Source organism: Spea bombifrons, chromosome 11, assembly GCF_027358695.1.
Source record: "Spea bombifrons isolate aSpeBom1 chromosome 11, aSpeBom1.2.pri, whole genome shotgun sequence".
NCBI classification, from domain to species: Eukaryota; Metazoa; Chordata; class Amphibia; order Anura; family Pelobatidae; genus Spea; species Spea bombifrons.
Genome location: NC_071097.1, coordinates 28546861 through 28566457, shown reverse-complemented (window position 1 = coordinate 28566457; position 19597 = coordinate 28546861). Strand labels below are relative to the sequence as shown.

General features: G+C 40.2%; 1 protein-coding gene across 4 annotated transcripts in view; it reads left to right on the top strand.

Moving 5' to 3' along the window:
* The window catches only part of ZFYVE27 (zinc finger FYVE-type containing 27), a 31890-nt gene extending 13147 nt beyond the window's left edge, over positions 1-18743 (top strand). The window contains exons 8-14 of one of the 4 annotated variants that reach the window (XM_053450379.1): positions 647-691; positions 2961-3032; positions 3908-3928; positions 4989-5133; positions 17140-17186; positions 17573-17654; positions 17994-18743. In XM_053450379.1, coding sequence (XP_053306354.1) covers positions 647-691; positions 2961-3032; positions 3908-3928; positions 4989-5133; positions 17140-17186; positions 17573-17654; positions 17994-18058 — 477 coding nt within the window. In that variant the 3' untranslated portion in view covers positions 18059-18743. The remainder of the gene's footprint in view (positions 1-646; positions 692-2960; positions 3033-3907; positions 3929-4988; positions 5134-17139; positions 17187-17572; positions 17655-17993) is intronic. The other 3 variants (XM_053450381.1, XM_053450380.1, XM_053450382.1) reach the window with 3 other exon arrangements.
* The last annotated feature ends 854 nt before the right edge of the window (positions 18744-19597 follow it).

Below are 19597 nucleotides of genomic sequence, written 5' to 3'. Positions count from 1 at the left end.
TCGGAAAGATAAGAACCTGCGGCGTCTTGGCTTTATAAAATACAACAATCTGATAAATTCCGCCAATGTGCGTTTCCCTTTCCAGCAACGTTCTTGTGAATCCAAGTCATTGGAGAATAATCACGCAAAGAAAGAATTTGCTTTGAAATAACTTAAAAGGTTATCAGGCCACCAGATCGCTTTCTTTTACATCTACTTTCCACGTAGAAATCTACTGTGCGCCTCATGAATTCTACGCGATGTCCGATTATTAATGATCCCAGGACAATGCGCAAGTCCAATTCTTACTTCCCCTCTGGTAACTTGGAGGGAACTCTTTGGATCCCACCGTTTTTCTTTTCTATTCTTGCATTAAGTTTGGATGGAATCTGTTAAATCGCTCGCTGCCTGGCAGAGTTTTATTCTTTTGTCCACGTTTGGCCGTCTGCCCAGCCGTCCTTTTGTGGGCTGAAATATTTCTTTTTGTTTATTTTTATAATGAACGTGTTTTCGGGAAAAGTATTCAGACCCCTCGCTTCCCCCTGAATATTTCATTCCCATCAGGTATTTGTTTCCTTGCTTTTTTTTTTCTCCCAATCTTAAAATCATTTTTAATACGTTTTTTTTACTTTTTTTCTCTCTCCTCCTTCGTTTTCTGTCTCCTCAGTTTCCCTCCTGCTTGGACAGCCCAGAGTTTGCAAGCCATAAACTGGTAGGATTTCGTGAAGAAATGTCCCAATTTCTGTTGAAAGCATTAAAAAAAACTCTTGGTTCCAGCAGCGCTGGAAAAAGTTACACCTTTTACTTACAAGGACGGGGCAAAAAGAGCCACGATAGGGCAAATATTGGCTCCCTATAAGAGGACCTCTTATTGATCTAGGCCCCAGCTCCCGAAATAACGGCTGACATTTCCATAAATAAATATATTTAAATATATTTTCCCTTTGAGAATCCCGTTTATATCTCCTGCAATAGTTTCTTTTTTCTTTTTCTTCTATTTTTCTTTTTCCATTCTCTTTTTCTTTTCTCATCAATGTCAGGAGAGCGGGATGGATATGAATACATTCCATACAATTAAGAAGTAGACTTTATTTGGAATATTTTATTTTTTTTGTCCATGCATTTTAAAAAGTCATGACTTTAACTCGTGAATAAAATATATATATATGTCTCTAAGCTACATGTAAATAAATTCTTGAGAAGGGGATCGCTTGTTTTCAGTGAACGGACACACTGGGCTCGAGGGAAACGGGGAAAATGTGTAAAAAAAAAAAATAAAAAATAAAAAAAAAATGCAATTTAATTCTTAATAAATCTGGCTTCATTGAAGGCAGCACTTTTTGTTTGTTTCGCTGATATTGTTAATTTCTCTGTACTGAGAACGAGTTTTCTGCGCTTTATTTGTGAGTGTTCAGGCCCGCCGGCCTTTTTAAATTGGTTCATTTGATGTATCCCGGGTTAGTATTATTATTATTATTAGTTGAGCTCAGTACTGCAGTACTCTAGAGCAGGGGTGGGCAATTAATTTTCCCATGGGGCCACATGAGAAATTGGAATGGTTTTAGAGGGCCAGACCTCTACAAACTACAAACTCCGAAGCCTTGTCCATTTTGTTAACTTATGTGCTGTTTAATAAAGTTATTCAAGCCTACGTCATTGGTAGAGGTGCTTGAATAAGTAAGGCCTGAATAACTATTAGCACAGCACAGAAGTGAACAAAATGAACAAGGCTTCGGAGTGCATACCGTATTTTTCGCTCTATAAGACGCACCTGCTGATAAGACGCACCTAGATTTTAGAGGAGAAAAAAAAGGAAAAAATATTTTGAGCTAAAAAATGGGCTAAAATATTTATTACAATAACTGAATAAGCTATGAACACAGTAAGACACACGCAGTAAGACACACACAGACACAGTAAGACACACACAGACACAGTAAGACACACACAGACACAGTGAGACACACACAGACACAGTAAGACACACACAGACACAGTAAGACACACACAGACACAGTGAGACACACACAGACACAGTGAGACACACACAGACACAGTGAGACACACACAGACACAGTGAGACACACACAGACACAGTAAGATACACACACACACAGTAAGACACACACACAAACACAGTAAGACACACACACACAAACACAGTAAGACACACACACACAGTAAGACCTCCCTCCCTAACCCCCCTTCTCAGTATCTCCCCTCTAACTCCCTAACCCCCCCTTCTCAGTATCTCCCCTCTAACTCCCTAACCCCCCCTTCTCAGGATCTCCCCCCCCCGCCCCGGTCACTTACCTTAAACTCCTGTGTTGGAAGCGTGAGGCGTTTGTCTCGGGTGCCGGCGCTTCACTGCTGATCGCCGGCGTCTGACGTCATATGCCGGCGCCCAGCGTAAAGCGCCGGCACCCGAGACAAACGCTTCCAACACAGGAGTTTAAGGTAAGTGACCGGGGCGGGGGGGGACACCGGACTCATTGGTGAGTCACCAGGACACTCTTTGCGGGCCGGTCCGAGCTATTCAGCGGGCCGGATGTGGCCCGCGGGCCGTGCTTTGCCCAGGTCTGCTCTAGAGTGATTAGATAAGGGGTATCGCGACATTTGTCTCCCGGACACTTGGGAAGTATGGTTCCCTATCTTTTTTTGGGTTAATAAAAATTAGCAAATTAGCTGAATTTTCATAGTCTGTTTAAAACATGTCTCTAAGGGATCTGTTCTGGACCCTACAGCTCAGAAAACTTACCGGGTCTTCCAGACGTCTCCTTTTCTTTTTGCTGCCCTAAAATCTCTTTTTATAGAACAGAGCCTTTCTGACTGTCTCCAAAAACATATATATATTTTTGTGGGGATTTGAATGCTGATCTTTACCTTTTGTAAGCGATTCTAGTAATGTGTGTTTTTTTTTTTGTGTATGCCTGGTAATTGTAGATAAATTCAACCTAAACTGGATATTTTGTGTTTTCCAGGACCTCTCGCCTGGGAGTGTAGAAGAGGCAGAGGAAGCAGAGCCTGATGAAGAATTTAAAGACGCTATTGAGGTGAGTAACTCTTCATGTGATGAATGACAATTGGACGGTTAATTTTAATACCATGGGTGCCAACGTGGTATGAAGCCACCATTCAAGGATTAAAGGTGTGTAGGCTGACTCTGTGAAATCAGTGTAGCTTCACCTGCGGACTTGGAAGAGTAGTGAATGTTTCTGGTCCTGGAGACCTCTTGCTACCTGGCGTTCAACCATTTGTTTAAATAATTCCAGCCTTACATTTTAATAAGAATTAAGAAAATGATCCCTGGATTCAGGAAATCAAATCTAAGCAAGGTGTTCTAACAATAGACTTATAGATAGACGGATAAGCTCAACTCTGTAAGCGATATGAAGCCATTGAATTTCACCAACGGGGGGGCAGAGTTCTTTTATAATGCAAAGTTAAAAGTCGCATGACTTCCAAGAACTCTCCCCGCATTCGCTGACCGTTATAAAGGGCAATCCATTCTTCCCAGAGAAACTCAAGAAATCCAATTTCCCTTGAAATTTAGATGCGCAATAATTATTTAATAATTTTTTTCTTCACCTTTTGAGTTAATATTTTCCCTATTGCTGTAGCTAAACTTCATTGGAAACACTTGAGCTTTCTTTGTATGACTCCTAGATTTGCCCCGCAGTAGGGTAATCTGAGGAATACCCCGACGCAGCTTGTGTAGGTCCACGTTTCAATTTCAAATGAAAGCAACAGGCGTTCATACACTTGTCTATAAATACTGTTTTATGTGTAATATCCTTTTTTATGCTTTGGTATTTGGGGTTTGTCTGTGCTCCTACCTGAGGTTGCCATCATCCAAATTCACTTGACCATTACCATTTTTTTTTCTTATCTTAATTGTGTCCTCTTCTCTACATGCTGCTTGAGAAAGGATCAACAACCGATGACATTGGTGAGTGCAGACAAACCACCCTGAAACATGTATAGGGTAACTGGTTACGGTGTGCGTAGTAACGGGAAATGCAGATCGCACAATGTCAGCGTGTTCTATGCTTTTTAATATTTCACATGCAATGAACATGTTTATCTTGTGCCAAAAGACAAACTGCCACAAACATTTAATATCAGGAAATCTAACGGAGGCCTTTCTATGAAAGAATGAGTGTATTGGCAATTGTGAAAAAAGTTGTGTATTTTAGTTTTGGAGAATACAGCGCAATTTTGTGTAAAACATAACAACTTACCAAGTCTAGCTGGTTTATTTCTATATCATGTTTCCCAACCAGGATCTGCGTAACCTTTTTTTTTTTTCCCCTAATTGGGCCAACTTGCGGTGCTTGGTGTTAAATCTTTCTAACTAGCGGAGAAACCAGGAAAAAGGAACCCTCTCTAGAGGGTAGAGATATAATTGGACGTGTGCCGTAGGTGCCACAAAAATAACGACTTCTATTCTTTAATGTCCCGTTGATAAATGTTTTCTTTGTAAGTTAAAGGTCCACTTTCACATGGACATGTAGCCTACCCAAGTTTCAGCTGACTCTTTTCAATCTGTATGATTGTCTCACCGATATTCTGAGCTTTCTTCCCCTCGGTGGAGCTCCGGTAACAGTAGTCAAATTACATTATTGTCCCAAATCAGCCGTTTCCTCTGTTTTTCTGGTGCTGAGGCAACCTATTTCGTTCCTGGAAGTCCTTTGACGAGTAGTTAAGATCGCTGCTCACTGGCAGATAACCAACACGCGTGTATATTTTGGTGACTGTAGACATAGGTATGGTTTTAATATATAGTCATATTTGATTTATTGATTATAATATTAAATATAACAAAGCAAGGAATCTGCAAACACCCATAAGATACATACCGCAAGTGCTGAGACTGGAATGCAATTTATAGCCGTCTTTGGAGACCATTAATGAGGCATCTGCGTGGTGAGAGGGGGTACTTTATGTCATGTCTGCTCCGGACCTGTATGTATTTTTTGTGGTTAACGTAAGTATGTGTCTTTTATCAGGAAGATGACGATGTGTCCCAGTGTGCTGTGGAATACGACCTAAACCTCCAGGACAATGGATTTCTCAGTAAAAACGAGGCCATCAAAAGCAAAGTGTCTAAGCTTACGGAGAAGCTTCGCAAGCGATATCCCACCAATAACTTGGGTATGTAAAATGATTGTAATTCCAAGCAAACTGTGATTTAGAATAAAGTGGAAAAAAACTAAAGTTTTGTGCCTGTTGGTAGAAGAAGAACATAAGGAGGCACGACATAGCCACGGGTTTTCAAACCAGTTCTCGAGCATCAATGGGGTTATATCAGTGTAAACATTGGTAACTCCTAGGAGCAGAAGCACAGATGGTTGTTGAGGAGCCACATGAGCCAGCGCTACCCTCTTAACATATCTGGTCTCTTGAATAACTTTCATTTTGGGGTTTATTTATGAAAACTGTATTCTCACAGAGCATTTCAACAAGCATAGAAGCAGGTAATAACTGTTTGACCAGTCTAACCGGCTGACTGTATCACCGCTTGAGCGCGAGCTCCATGGTGGAGCTTCAAAGCTGGTTCCATAACAATGTGTTACAGATAGGGCGATGAATCTACGTCCAGATTGCCTAATTGGGGCTTTACCCTGTGTGAAAATGATGAAGCTTTATGGCCATGGCTGGGATTGACACAAGATCATCTCAATGATCAGAAGCAGCCTGCTAGGCTATTTTGGTTTCTATCTGTAGCGAGTTATGCCTCCTATCTTTGTTTTCTTAAATTGCCGTAAAACCTACGCTTGGAGCAGACTCGGGTTTTTCTACCGTAATTAAACTCAGCTCCGTTCACGTGGCCCGAATTGTGTAAGGTAACCCTAGATTGAGTGGAACTAAGTGTTTTTACTCTTTAGACTTTGAGTTTGCGAACAACTGTACCTTTGTTTAATGGAAAAGGATTTGTTCTGCTCTGTTACCGCAGTGTACAATACAGCTGCCAGAACGCGAGTACGCGGGACGTACATACTTGCTATCTCTGGAGATATGAACTGTTAAGCTACGGTGCCACGCGAGTTAAGCAATGCAATCACAGACAAACATTCTCTTATTTCTGATCCGCCGTGGACTTTGATTTAAGTTTGGGCTTAAAGCTTCTAACTGGAAACATGAGACGTTTAGTGTGCCTTTTCCACGTTAGTTGGAGAAAGAATGTAAAATAAACATGGAGTAAGCCGCTCTTACCAACGTTTTAATTGAGAGCAGCATGCGTCTTAATTTAACCCCTGCTGCTAATGCTTGTGTAGAATGCGTATCAGTAGATACATTGCCAACTTGTTTAAAACCAACCTGTCTCTTTTCCTAAATCCTACACTTTTACATTTATGTTCAATAGACACGTAATGATTACAATAAGCAATATATCCGTCTGAAAACCCATTTTATATATATATATGTATATGTATATATGTATGTATGTATGTGTGTATATATATATATATATATATATATATATATATATATATATATATATATTGATTTGATCAGGTAGTCTTTGTAAAGGTGGTTAAGGAGAAGAGAGAGAACCTCCGCATGGGCAAGTGATTAGATAATGCTGGCCCTGTAGGATACTATTATAGATTCATGTTCACCATACGCTTTGGGCTCAATGGAGGGAAGTGGGACAAGATGGTTTTGGGTCCAAAAGAGGGAGAAATAGGAGGATTGCTGCTTCTCATTCTGTCATGCCCATTCATTACCCTATTCAAATTCAATTCAAGAAGGGTCCATTTGATAGCCGTTTGGCAAGTGCGTTGCCAAGACCTTTTACATGTGGGAGTTTGTCATGTTTTACATTAGAACATCTCTTTAAAGAGACACTTTAATGCATATGATAGCCGAGTGGTCCCACTTGCCCCTTTCCCACCGCCCAACCCAGCTATTGGGCTTGCATATTTGCCTTCAGCCGAACACCACCTGCCACGTGATATACTTACCACCGGTCGGCTCCAGTGCTGGCTTAGGAAGCTTTTCAGGGGGTATCTAACTCACTGGGAATGCTTTCCTACCACCGATTGGCTGCTTAACGCAGTAACGTCAAACCACGGATGTGGTGTTCTGCTGCAACTCTGTTGCTGCAGTTTCTCCTAAAGGTAAGAACAATATTTTTATATTTTTAAGTAACTTAATGTGCATTCTTGGTTGGTGAGACTGCCAGAGACATTAGACCATCCAGTTAAATAGTCTGAACAACACCATTTGAGTCTGAGGTCTCTCCACCACACCTGAGGGTAGGAAAAGCCTCTTCCCTCATATTATTATTATTATTATTATTATTTTTATTATAATATATTACCTTTCCAACAGATTTGGTTTTTTTTATATTGAATTTAATCTATAAAAGAATGTAGAAAACCCCTAAAGGTTCCGTCGCACCGGCAGGATTTTACTGCTGAAACCTATTAAGGCCAATCATTCATTTCATGTAAGCTGGTGGTTTTGAGCCGGCGATAATTCTCCATCTCGAATAAAGTGAGCAAGATATATTGCATAACCTGGGAGTGAAAGGCTGGAGTTTGGTAGCTCAGTACATGCTGATACCATCTGGAATACTTTCTTGTACTTATGCATGAAGGATAAATTATAAAAACTCCCTCAGGTTTTTTTTTTCTTGCTTGGCTATAGTCTACAATTTTTTTATTTTTTTTTAAGTTACAGCCGAATGCTTGCCCGTCGTAGCCAGGAGTCATGCTGGAGCAGCACGGAACCAGCGTGTGCGATTATAACGTTCAGATGCCTCTCTGCCGATAGAAATGACTCCCCTTCCAAAACATTGGGTCATGAATTCAGAATCGCAGGCTGTTGCTCTCATGCGACCCTCCAGAACAGTTTAATTTTCTTTTTTACAGAAAGCAGATGAGGATATTTAGAAGCCTGGAACGCCAATCGCCTTCCAATTTCTGTCGATAAACAATTTATTGTTTTTCTAAATGAGTGTAGAATGTGTATGTTGCATATATACAGAGATGTGTGGAGACATGTTGGCGGAGACAGGAAGTAGGAAGTAGAGAAGGGCAAGAGAGTAAAAACTAGAAGGAAGGTAGTAGGATTCATGAAGGGTAACGGCAATAAACTGTTTTCATTACAAGGTTAATCTGTCTACCCCATCACTGTTTGAACACATCTACAATGAGTTACTTGGTGTGATATTTTGTCTGTTCCCATATGCAAGTTGCGAATGGGTCCAGACATCAAAAATGAATTGTTATTTCTACTTAATTTAGATTTATAATGAGTCATTACTTTTTATTTATAAAATACTTTTATTTTGTGTACGTCATGCGTGCCGCCATTTTGGAATACTTAAGGGCATCAGTTGCCCCCCCCCCACCATGACAGCACAGCAGTTCCACCTCGCTTTATGTCTCAGGGTAGTTGAGACTTAATAATGAGGTTTAATAGACCAGACCAATTAAAGCATTTCTCTTCCTGTGGGAGAAAGGTGACTGCTATATGCAGTAGGACACAATGCTAGGGGTAACACAGTGAGAAGGAAGGGGCACCAGAGATTTTAGATATTTCAGTAGAGCACTGGAGAACCGGCAGCCGTCGCCATCATTAGTAAAAATTTGCGGGTGACAAGAAAGTGTGGGAGACCTGGCCAAATGCGCCACTGAATTTCAATGAGTAACAATTTCAACTAAAACTACATATTTTTAAGGAAATTGCAGGGTTGAGGCAGGGCGGACAAAAGAGATATCAGATAAACAGAATATGTATTAAGAATAATTGTGTATTTATTGTGTGTGTATTTGTATATAGATACATTTCAGGTTTATAAATGCAAATCTTTTTTGGTAATGGAAACCAACGTTTAAAAGTCTTTTACTATTCCAAATAATTGCGAAAAAACCTTTCAGACGTTCATGATGAATAATGATTGTGACTCCCAAGTTAATCATGGAGAAAATGTGTTTCCATGTTAAGGTATTAGCCAAATTGCTACCAGGTGAAAGCCTCAAAAGGGCATTTTGCGAGCGTAGTAGACATTCGTACCTCTACGCTGACAATCTTGAGCTTGAATTTTTGATCCATGCATTAGCTTTTTGGCCAGTAGAATGTAAAGATAAAGCGTTCCATGATTGCGCCTCTGTGCTTTTTTTTGGATGGCCTCTTTGATTTAATTACATATCTGATGATGAGCCTCTCACATATAAGATTTTTTTTTCCCAACCGTCCTTATGAAAGAATAAGACATAAAGCGTCATAAATCTAATCCGAAAGCCACAATAATAATTGGTAGTCTATGAAACGTTGAATAATCCATTTAAAACAATTGAGATTATGGAAATTATTTTGCTGAGATCATTCTCCCAGCGCTACACTTAAGATCATAAAATTCAAGATTTCTACACTATTTAGTGCCTCTCCGGAAGGCTGTTGGAAGCAGCCAAAACCTTTTAAAAGTTCAATTTGTGGTGGCATTTTATTGGAGGATTTGCCAGACGGTTAATCGAATTGCAACGTGACCTTTTTAAATGCAGCAATTAACCATAACGACTTGGTTATTGGAGCCGGGGTGCCCTGATTTTAAATCCCACGATTACATTTTTTTTTTTTCGTTTCTTTTTTTGTAAATCAAAATCATAATTTTTATTTTTTTAATGAAACGTCAAATTTTATCTTGCAGATTAACTTAAGTTCCCCAGTGTCTCGGTATGACTCATAGTTATTTCTAATGATCTGTACAACAATTTGTAGCTTTTTCATTATAGAATTACACTATTAGGTCACAGCTTACCCCAGTTGGAGAAAACAGTCTTTAAAATGTGCATTAGACACTCTTTAACCCTTTTAAAGCCTACTCTAAACAATATAGTTTTCCAGTCAAATGCGCTAATAAGAATGCATTTTTTTTATTATTAATATTATTTATATGCATTTTAGGGTGTGCTTAAATTTTTTTTAGATTTTTTTTTTGAATTTAATATCCCAAAGGCTGATTTAAATTTAAAAGATTTTGTTGCCATAGCAGCAGAAAAATCTTCTCCAAAGGCTTGTGTAGTTTTTAATGCGCTTCACATTACCAATAAAAAGACAGATCTGATCATTGCCTTTGCTTAACACGCTTCCATTTATGTACCAGGCTGAGGAATATGTTTGGGGCTTTATTCGAACACTTCAAATAGCGGCATGGAGATTCTGCAGCTGAAGTCTGTAGGTTAACGTTTTGCGATTTCGTTTTTTTTAATTTTTTTGTAAATTGCTGTTTATATTAGCAAAAAAATGCAAATATTGGTTTAAGCAAAGATTCCACGCATTTTATCACACAGTCTGGTGTTACCTTATTTATTTAATTTAGTACAATAGGCATTGCTGCAACAACACGTTTTCCACCGTGGGACTTCATCTGTTTGGAATCCAATACATTTTTCCCAAGAAACTTTGTTTTCTTTTCATTTTCCTACTCAAACAGGAATAAAATGTATCCTTGTATTCTCTGGATGATACACAAGTTGTCAGGAACCAGAACTTTGGTGCATAACATCTTTTGATTGTTTGCTCTATTCCTTAAGACCTACCGCAGAGCAGGAAAACCATCAAAAGTACAGATTTTTGGTTTTTTTTTATCTTTCCGTTATTTCTAGCAGTTGGTTTTTAAACGCAAAGGATATTTAAGGTGTCGATTTAGTAATATTATTATTAAGATCTTGTAAATGGCATCTGGAGTTAAGCAATCATCGTGCCCTCACATGTTGTATTATTACTATTATTAAAGTAGGTATAATTTACCTGTGAGGACACCACATAAAGGCATGAATGCAGGTCCGGACTGGCCATCTGGCAAATTGGGCAAATTCCTGGTGGGCTGGGGCTAGATGGTGCAAGTAATTTACCTTAACAAAAACTTGTGTGACAGATCCTATTCTTTAAAGTGCAGGCACCAGGTGGGAACATGTAAGAGCGTAGTGTGCGCATGGATGTCATTTAGTGCCAACACCACTTTTCTTCCCCAGAATGGAAGTATGCATTGATGTAAACTATTGCTGCCAATTTAACACACAAATTCACCAGAATTCTCGTTAGCTGCTTTTAAAACTTATATTTCGAAGAATACAATAAATTATCCTATCAACCCCTATTGTGTTTCCGTTTACCGCTCTTAAAGCATCCTTTGTTTCCATTCTATAACACGTGCATCTATGACTTGATCACCGTGTCCGATCAGAATGTATGGTCCAGGCCAAGAGCAGATGGAAGAAAACAATTCTACTTTTCTCAATCTTATCCAAACTTGCTCGTCTACCGAAAGTTACATAACACACATTTCCTGTCCATTCATTATACCGAGGCGTCCAGGGGGAGAACGTTCTGAGGTTTTGTTTATTCTCGGCCTGTTAGCTGAGAGCAGATATTATGGAGAGGTGGCTCGGGGCAGGAAGTCCGTTCGCACTTCTGAATTTTATTTTATTTTTTTTCTGTGTTTGCCGTCTGTTGCTCATTTTGTTTAGTTTCACAATAAATGTTTCCCGCGTACCAAAACCAATCCTGCCAAGAGGGTATAGTCAACCCTTCTATCAGCGGGGTCAGTTTCCTAATGTCTGGGTGAATAAAGGTGCAGAAGTAAGATAGGCCCTTTAAAATAAATGGTGTTTTACCAGTTAATAGTATTGTTTGTCAGAATGGTTACAAAGTGCTTCTGGAGTATGGAAGACATGCGTTGCTGGTAAAATATACATTGCTTAAGGTTACCCATCCCTTGTCTGCAGGGGACATATACCTATAATAACAATAAGGGAAGCAAACCAACATGGCCCTATAAAAGGAGGATATTGTAGAAAGCTAGACGTTTATTGCCTTTGGTTTTAAAGACACTATGAAGGTCCTCTTGACCTGCTGTCCACCCATAGAAATGACTTTGTATTAGAGCAGGGGTGTCCAACCCTCCAGCTGCTGCAGGACCACATCTCCCATACTTTTCAGCCAGCCCTCCCATTATGGGAGATGTAGTCCCGCAGCGGCTGGAGGGCCGCATGTTGGACACCCCTGCATTAGAGGTAGGACTGAGTATTATCTCGCTGTCCAACCTCAGGTGGCTTGGCTGCGTATCATCACATTTGCAGAATCGGCATTTCCTATTCTACATTAGCACTTAGAACTCAGAAGCCTTTGATTAACTTTTTTTTTTGTCAAATATGTATGCCATGCTGTTGATAGCATTACCAAAAGAACGTGTCTCTGTTAGCTTCAGACTGAAGCAATCACCACTTTAATATACATTAAATGATAGAAATGCTCATTATTAATGCAATTTCTTTAATACCAACGTTGCCATCACGTTAAAGGATAAAGAAATCTATAGAAGCATTGGAATTGAAGACTAAAGTTAGAACCCGAGGCCCACGATCCCAGGAGATGAAGAATGAGGAACGTATGGCTGCCATGCACAGCATCTGTGGATCTAGTGAATGAGAAAGCAACAGAAGGGATATAAATTCTCAGATGACATGGCCTTTGCTTTTCTCATTAGTGTTTGAGCACAGTATCTCAGAAAAGACATATTTAGTATTAAGTGCTTTTTTTTCTCCATTCTCCTTCAGTGTTCTAATTCCCTGTGCATTTAAAGGAGCCAACATTTTTGATATTTTGTAATAACTGTTTGACTGTAGAAATTCTTGTAATAAATGAGTGTTGTGGAACCTACCCCTTCCCATTTCCTCTCCATACATCCTTATTTTGCCCTCTCTAGAGAACCGCATTGTATTTCAAACAAGCTATAAAGTTTACATCATTCAAGTGGTAGTAATCTACTTTAACAGAATTATATGATCCGAATATTCCAGTGTCTTAACATAAATACCTCTAGAGGCTCTGGATTTGAACCTTGGCCCTGCTCTGCTGATCTGCTGAGTGATGATTAAATGGCTCAAGCTCGTCTCCTACTACCGGGTCGCGTGGTAACCTAAGCATTGTAAATCCTCATTAACCAGAATGTTTTGAAATGAAAGCCTGTTTAAAGGTACATTCCAGCCATCATATGCACTTTAATGCATATGATATCTGAAAAAGACCCTTTAAATGTACACGTGCCCCCTGGCAAATGTCTGGGGGATTCTGCGGAATGCGTTTGCTACCCCCACCACCACCAAGCTACTTTATGTGAAGGAGACCCCTTCTGCATCTAATATACTTACAGCCAGTCGGCTCCAGCGCTGGCTCAGCAATCACTGAGGACGGGGTCTGATGAGACATGTGCAGAAAGCGCTCCCATTGACTTCAATGCAAGTGCTTTCTTGGCACTGATTGGCTGCCTAAAGCAGCCAGTCATTGTCAAGAATTGTCAGCCCATGGAGGAGGAGTGGCGATGCAGCTCTGTAGCTGCAGCTTCTACCTAAGGTTATGTTCCCCTGTTTTTAAATCATGCATTTTAGAGTACTCACAGAGTATGTTAATAGGCATTCTTCGTCTTCAGTAGGCCTGCCAAGGAAATACATAGAAGGTTTCGTAGCAAACTGCCATAATTGTGCAACATGCTCTGTACTCGGTTACACCTTCTGTTTATTCAGCCTGTGTGTTCAATCAAATAGTAGTTAATGTGACTGTTACAATGTAAACTTGCAAATTTGTTACTAGTTTAATTGTTACCAGTAGTCTTTAAATGTTTGTTACAGGAGAGTACAGGTAAAAACGGTATCTCATATCCCATAACAATCATAAGGAGGTTACAACTTGGCCAGAACTGACGGCAGCCCTTAATGCTATGGGTTGTGTTATATGAAATCCTGTGATAATGGTCTTTAAACACTATATAGCAGGTACTGCCTGAAGTCATGCCTATCGGTGTTGGTCTAGCTACTAATGTTGATATTTGAAAGTGCTACATTTACAAAAACAAAATAGTTTGAAATAAGGTGGCTGATTTCTGGAGTGTAAAGAAACAACACAGAGATGAGTTTCCAGATACAGAAGAATGGTTTATGCTCATCACATCTAAAATGTCCTACTAAGATCAAAACATGGAGTTATGGAGGACGCTACCATGCAGATGCCTATTCACAATACGAATGATATGAAAGATGGATGCATTACTTAACATTCACAATGCCCCCAATTCTTGAATGCTCTGTTACAATGGAATCATCCCATTTTCTAGTATCTCACTTGACTAATCCATTATGAAGGGCCAGCACTGGTAGTTTCACCATCAAGAAGGGCTGAGCTGGCCCCGTGTAGTGAATAACTCAATGTGCGAGGAGACATCCCCTGTCCACATTTTAAAATATAAATCGATCTTTTTCAGGTTATTCCTGGGTTATTTTGTTTCTTTGTTTTCTTAAATTAGGCATGCAAAGCATTAGGACAATATGTTTCAATATGTTTAACCAAGTTCTTTAACTTAGAAGATTGCATTTTGGAGAAGCTTTTATGTTTATTTTTACTACCCAATAACTTGGCTTATTTGTTATATTCCCAGACAGGTTGTCATATCGTAAAATACATCGTATCCATCATGCGCCTAAGTGCTTCAAATCCATTTTTTCTGGCTTTCAGTTACTTGATACACATACTTTAATATTTATGAATTTTTGAATGAGACAGGTAGCTTTAAAATGCCTTTAACTTATAGTGCCCAAGAGATTAGAACAAATAAATCAGAGGCCAAAAAAAAGGTATATTTGGTTCTGAGACTAGAAAACCCATAATATGACAGTGTGGTCGCCGTTACAAGTGATTTATTGATAATGCTTCAGAGTATATTCTGTTTAATGGGCATAGAACCAGAATTTGACATTCTATCATCCTTCAGAAAAAGATGGGATTCATACCTGAATCAGAACAAGACTCCTATGGAAGACAATACCATTTCTTAGTTCTTTATCGTGATGCTTGCAGTCCATGAATGACATTTTTTCCAGCTACATTCATTCGCAATTCTCCCGTATGATTTACATTACAAAAAAAACTCAACCTGCAGCCTTGTCTCTTTTTAAATGTCAAAATAGATCAGTGGATCCCTACAGATGTTGTGTGCTGACAGCGTAGGAAGGTATTTTGTGGACGGGGCATGTCGTTAGGTCTGTTTAATTTTAAACTGGTAACGATTAAGTTGTCTGACGTTAACATTCAACTTGCTAGGAGAGATGCGATAACAGGGGACGTGGTGATATCATTAGTTATGCCATCTCATCCATCACATCTACGCATATCTGTGGGAGACACTGGGACCTCTACTTCATCTTTGCACATCAGGGAACTTAATGAAATAAAGGTTTTGAGATCTCTGGATGGAAGTCATGCTCGAGTATATTGTATTCTAAGGCTTTTCACCTTAGATTTTATATAAAGCGTGGGATGCAAATCAGTGGTGACAGCTGTGAGCTTTAAAGGACATATAGCAGTAAACCTCAAGCAGCTTCGCTTACAATACGTTCAGTTTTTCATCAGTAAGGAGATTCCACTGTGCTATTTTCTCCAAAATAAAAGAGAATTACAATTTTACAAAAATAAATAAAACATTATACTCGCCCCAAGCCCCCGCAAGCACATAAAATGTTCAAATGACCCTTTTTTCACTATTACCGTCTACATTTACAGCACATGGGTTACTTACAATATGATGATGTTAAATGAGCTTAGAAAATAAAAAAATATATGGAACTTCACCTTTGCTACACCCTGCGTTCACGCTGTAATAGGGCACTTCATCAGGCAACAATGTAGCCGCTTTAGCCGATAGACCATTCAGCGCCCAGGCTGGGGAGTCCAACTATACCAGTATGTCTGCCGAGACCCCCACTCATTATATAAGCAATAAATATAGTAGTTAAGGTGCGATGAGGAAAACTTTGCATTCATGCGTGGAGAGGCAGGCAAGAACACAAAATAACCTATTTTTCTCACACAGTAATTTTCTTCCACTCAACCATTTTACATGCTAATGGTGTTTACTGGGAAATCCTTTATATATAACATTTTAAGCATATTAATTTAAGTACACTTGGAAGGCACCGCTGCATTCCACAGCTGTGTGCAATAGAAGTACCAGTCATAGAGATCCCTCGTTAGAATGGCACTGGTGTTTTTTAAAACTTTACTTTTTTATCAGAAGCCCTTGGTATCAGGCTTCTACGTTGTCAGAGGAAGGGTTACATCATCATGCCATATAGAGTCACATTGGATAACCTGATTGCCAGCGTTTATCTTCTGGAGCCGCCATCCCTGAAAGGGCCAAAATGTCTACAGGAGGTTAGGATCTTTTTGCCCCCCCCTATGGACTTGGGCTTCCATACATCCTGGTTGTCCCCTTCTTCACAGGGCGAGAATAGACCCCATGATACAAAACAAGCTTATAATCGAAAGGGCACACGTTCCCAGAATAACATTTCTGGATTCAGTTAATGCCATCGTGTCAGAGAAGAAAATACATTTGGTTACATGAGTTTTTCCTTTGTTGGCGTGGCAGTCTGAGGACGGTATGACCTCTGAAAGCTCTGCTGTTCTTGTAGCCTGTGGAATATCGTGGTTTTGAGGTCATTTGCTAAAGGTGGTGCTTGTCAAAAACACGTGGACAGTGACAAAAGCCAGGAAAAGGTGACATTTTAGAAATGATACATTCCTTACGACACCACCCTGTTAACCCGGTTCGTTCATTGAATGATGCGGCCACTAATTAAGGCAGAAGAGGGGAGATTGTGTGCGTCAGACAAAGTCAAGAACACCCAACCAGCCTTTACCACTGAAGGAGCCCAAGGCACGGAACTCAGGCTGTTCATCAGACATGACATATCTCTTAAACTAGAGGGTCTGATAATATGACCTGCGTGCTTCGGTGGATTCGGGGGGCTGGATATGTATAAAGAAGCATTCTGTAGCAAAGTTCTAAGTGGAAGCCAATGAAATGTTCCAGCTTCTTGCTCTTCGTTTTGCACCAGAATTGCGCATTATAAATATGACCAGATGCATGGACCGGCATCAACAACCTTTGTGTCATATAATTCAGTAGATGCCTCATATGGACCAACTATTTCCATTAGCCTTCCTGTAAACACGCTTGCCTTCCTATAAACACTCTGCCCCTCGCCAGATGCCCCTCTGTGGGGCTGCTCATTGGATTGGGGGGCAATTACTTGTTTTATTGCAGTCTATCTATCTGTCAATCATTGTGTGTTTGTTCCGCTCGTGTTCCAGGCACATGTACCGGATGCAGCGCCAACTTCTCAGTACTGAAAAAGAGGGTAAGTTTAATACCTTTATATTCCATGCATGTTTGTGGTTAAACACAGAAACAGAATTTGATGATAGATAAAAGCAATGCGGATCATCTAGTCCATCCATTTTAAAGACTGCTTTAAAGACCCAAATCTTAAATTCAGGAGCCACATACCTATCCTGTGTATGTTTAAATTCCCGTATTGTGTTAACACCTACCACTTCTGCTGGGAGGCAGTTCTAGTTATCTACCACACTCTCTGCAAAGTAAAACACAGAACAGAAAATCTACTTTACACAAACTGCCCAAAGTTTCAACTATTGCCTCTGTTTTATTATAACAAACATTAAAGATTGCTAAACGTGACTGCGGTTCAAACATTTGTCCAATCTTTGTAATCCTCTCTGGCAGAGAAGCTGCAGTAACTGCGGGAATAGCTTCTGTTCGAGGTGCTGCTCTTACAAAGTTCCAAAATCAGTTATGGGGGCCACAGGTACGTTACAAAATACGGATACGGCTCTCTATATATGTTTACATGGTATATGTTTTAAACCTTCGTGTGATTTTATGTGTTTTTTGGTAAATGCGTTGGGTCTTATTCTCTCGACAGTGATATGTAGATAAGTGCTAACCCGGAAAAGGGTATACATATAAAAAAAAACATACTCAGTCTTCTTTTTATACAAAAATGAGATTTTATACAAAAAGGAGATAGATTTTTAAGCAACCGAGTTTGTAATATTTCATTGTGATGTACGTCAGGCAGCGGACGAGGATCATATGATTAATGCTGCGAGTTCCAGGGAAACAAAATCCTGTCTTTCTTTTTCAGCTCCCGAGGCGCAGAGAGAAACCGTGTTTGTGTGCGCTATTTGCAACCAGGCGTTAAGCAAGTAGGAACTGGATAATCCCTGCGGACTCCGAACGCAAATACCTTTCTCAATCCTCAATTAAGATTAGAAGGTCCTGTAGGAAATGACGTCCATGGCGTGAGCGCGCGCTCTAGAGCCCCACGTGTGTGTCTGGAACATTGCACATTTTCTGTTTACCTCTCTAGATGCTCACGGCAGATGCTCTGGAACCGACTGTTTGGTTTGGTAGCTTTGAAGATCGCTCTGTGTCTGCCGTCCCTTACAGTACTGACTTCCTACTCTAAAAATATCACTTCTCAGTAGGAGACGTACTGAAAGGGTCCCCTCCATGCCGGGAAGCCCCACGCTACGTTTGTGGGTTTTACGGTGTATGCATTTTATTAAAAAAAAGGAAAATGCCGTCTCGCACGGAGAACGTTTTATCTCCAGCAGTTGTAAGGGTGATAAGATGCCGCTTATCTGCAGCCGGCCTTGGATTCAGGTCTGGATCGGCAGGCGTTGAAGAACTGAACCTCTGCCACCTTATGTCATGGAGTCCATCATCCTCGGCTGACGCGTGCGAGATGCATCATCCCTTTTAACAGATCAGCGGCGGCTCGCTAATAGCTTCTCGGTAAACCTGCAGCGTATGCAAGAAGCTCGCAGATGAATAGAGGCTGTATGAGCCGAGGCTGTGATCTGCCATTATTCCAGATGCCGTCACCGAGGGGGGGGGGTTTGGTGACGGTGACAAGATGTTGTTATTTTCCTCAAGAACAAGTCCTGCACGCGTATGGCTCGCTATTAACTCCTTCAGAACTGGATGCTATCGTTTCGGCGTTGAAACGGTCGGTAGCCCCCCCGGTAAGCGGCACCGGGTAAAATTATATATATGAGGGTATCTTGTTACCCGTCGGTATTTTGTTGTCGATACTTTTTAGCAACTTAATATCTTTGATTGAGGATAACGCGCCACTGTTCTAGAAATCTATTTGCTCCAGAGCAAAAGATATTAAGCTTAAAATATATTAAAATATTACAACCACTGGAACTACATGCCATGGCCGCTAACCGAGTAAGCCGAGTAATTATACGTGTTTGTTGCCTTACATAGATACGGTTTGTAAGCTGTTTGACCCTTGTGCCCTCACACCCCAAACAGACACCCTTTTGTCTATAGCCTTTGATATGTTCTCTTTTGGGTTTATTTATTAAAATTTCAGCTTGCATTTCACCTCACTGACTTCTCTAAATACGATAATTCAATTTTACTTGCCTATACATTCCAAGTCATCGGCGTTACTGGGTATTATGTAGAGACCACCCTGGGCAGGTTCTTCTGTCCAAAAAGAAGAGGCTAAGTATGAAATAACATTCAACATGTTTAAGTATGCATTATGCAGGGCTGGTTTGGAGAAACTGAACAATGTGGCAGCTACATGGGATAATGCCTGAGAATCAGGACTGTCCCTTAAATACCAGGACTCTTGGGAGTTATGATATACTGGCAAACATACAGTTTGGTGCATAAGCTCCAACTAATCTGTATGTGTGCCACATAGGAGAAGTGGGCACAAAAATAATC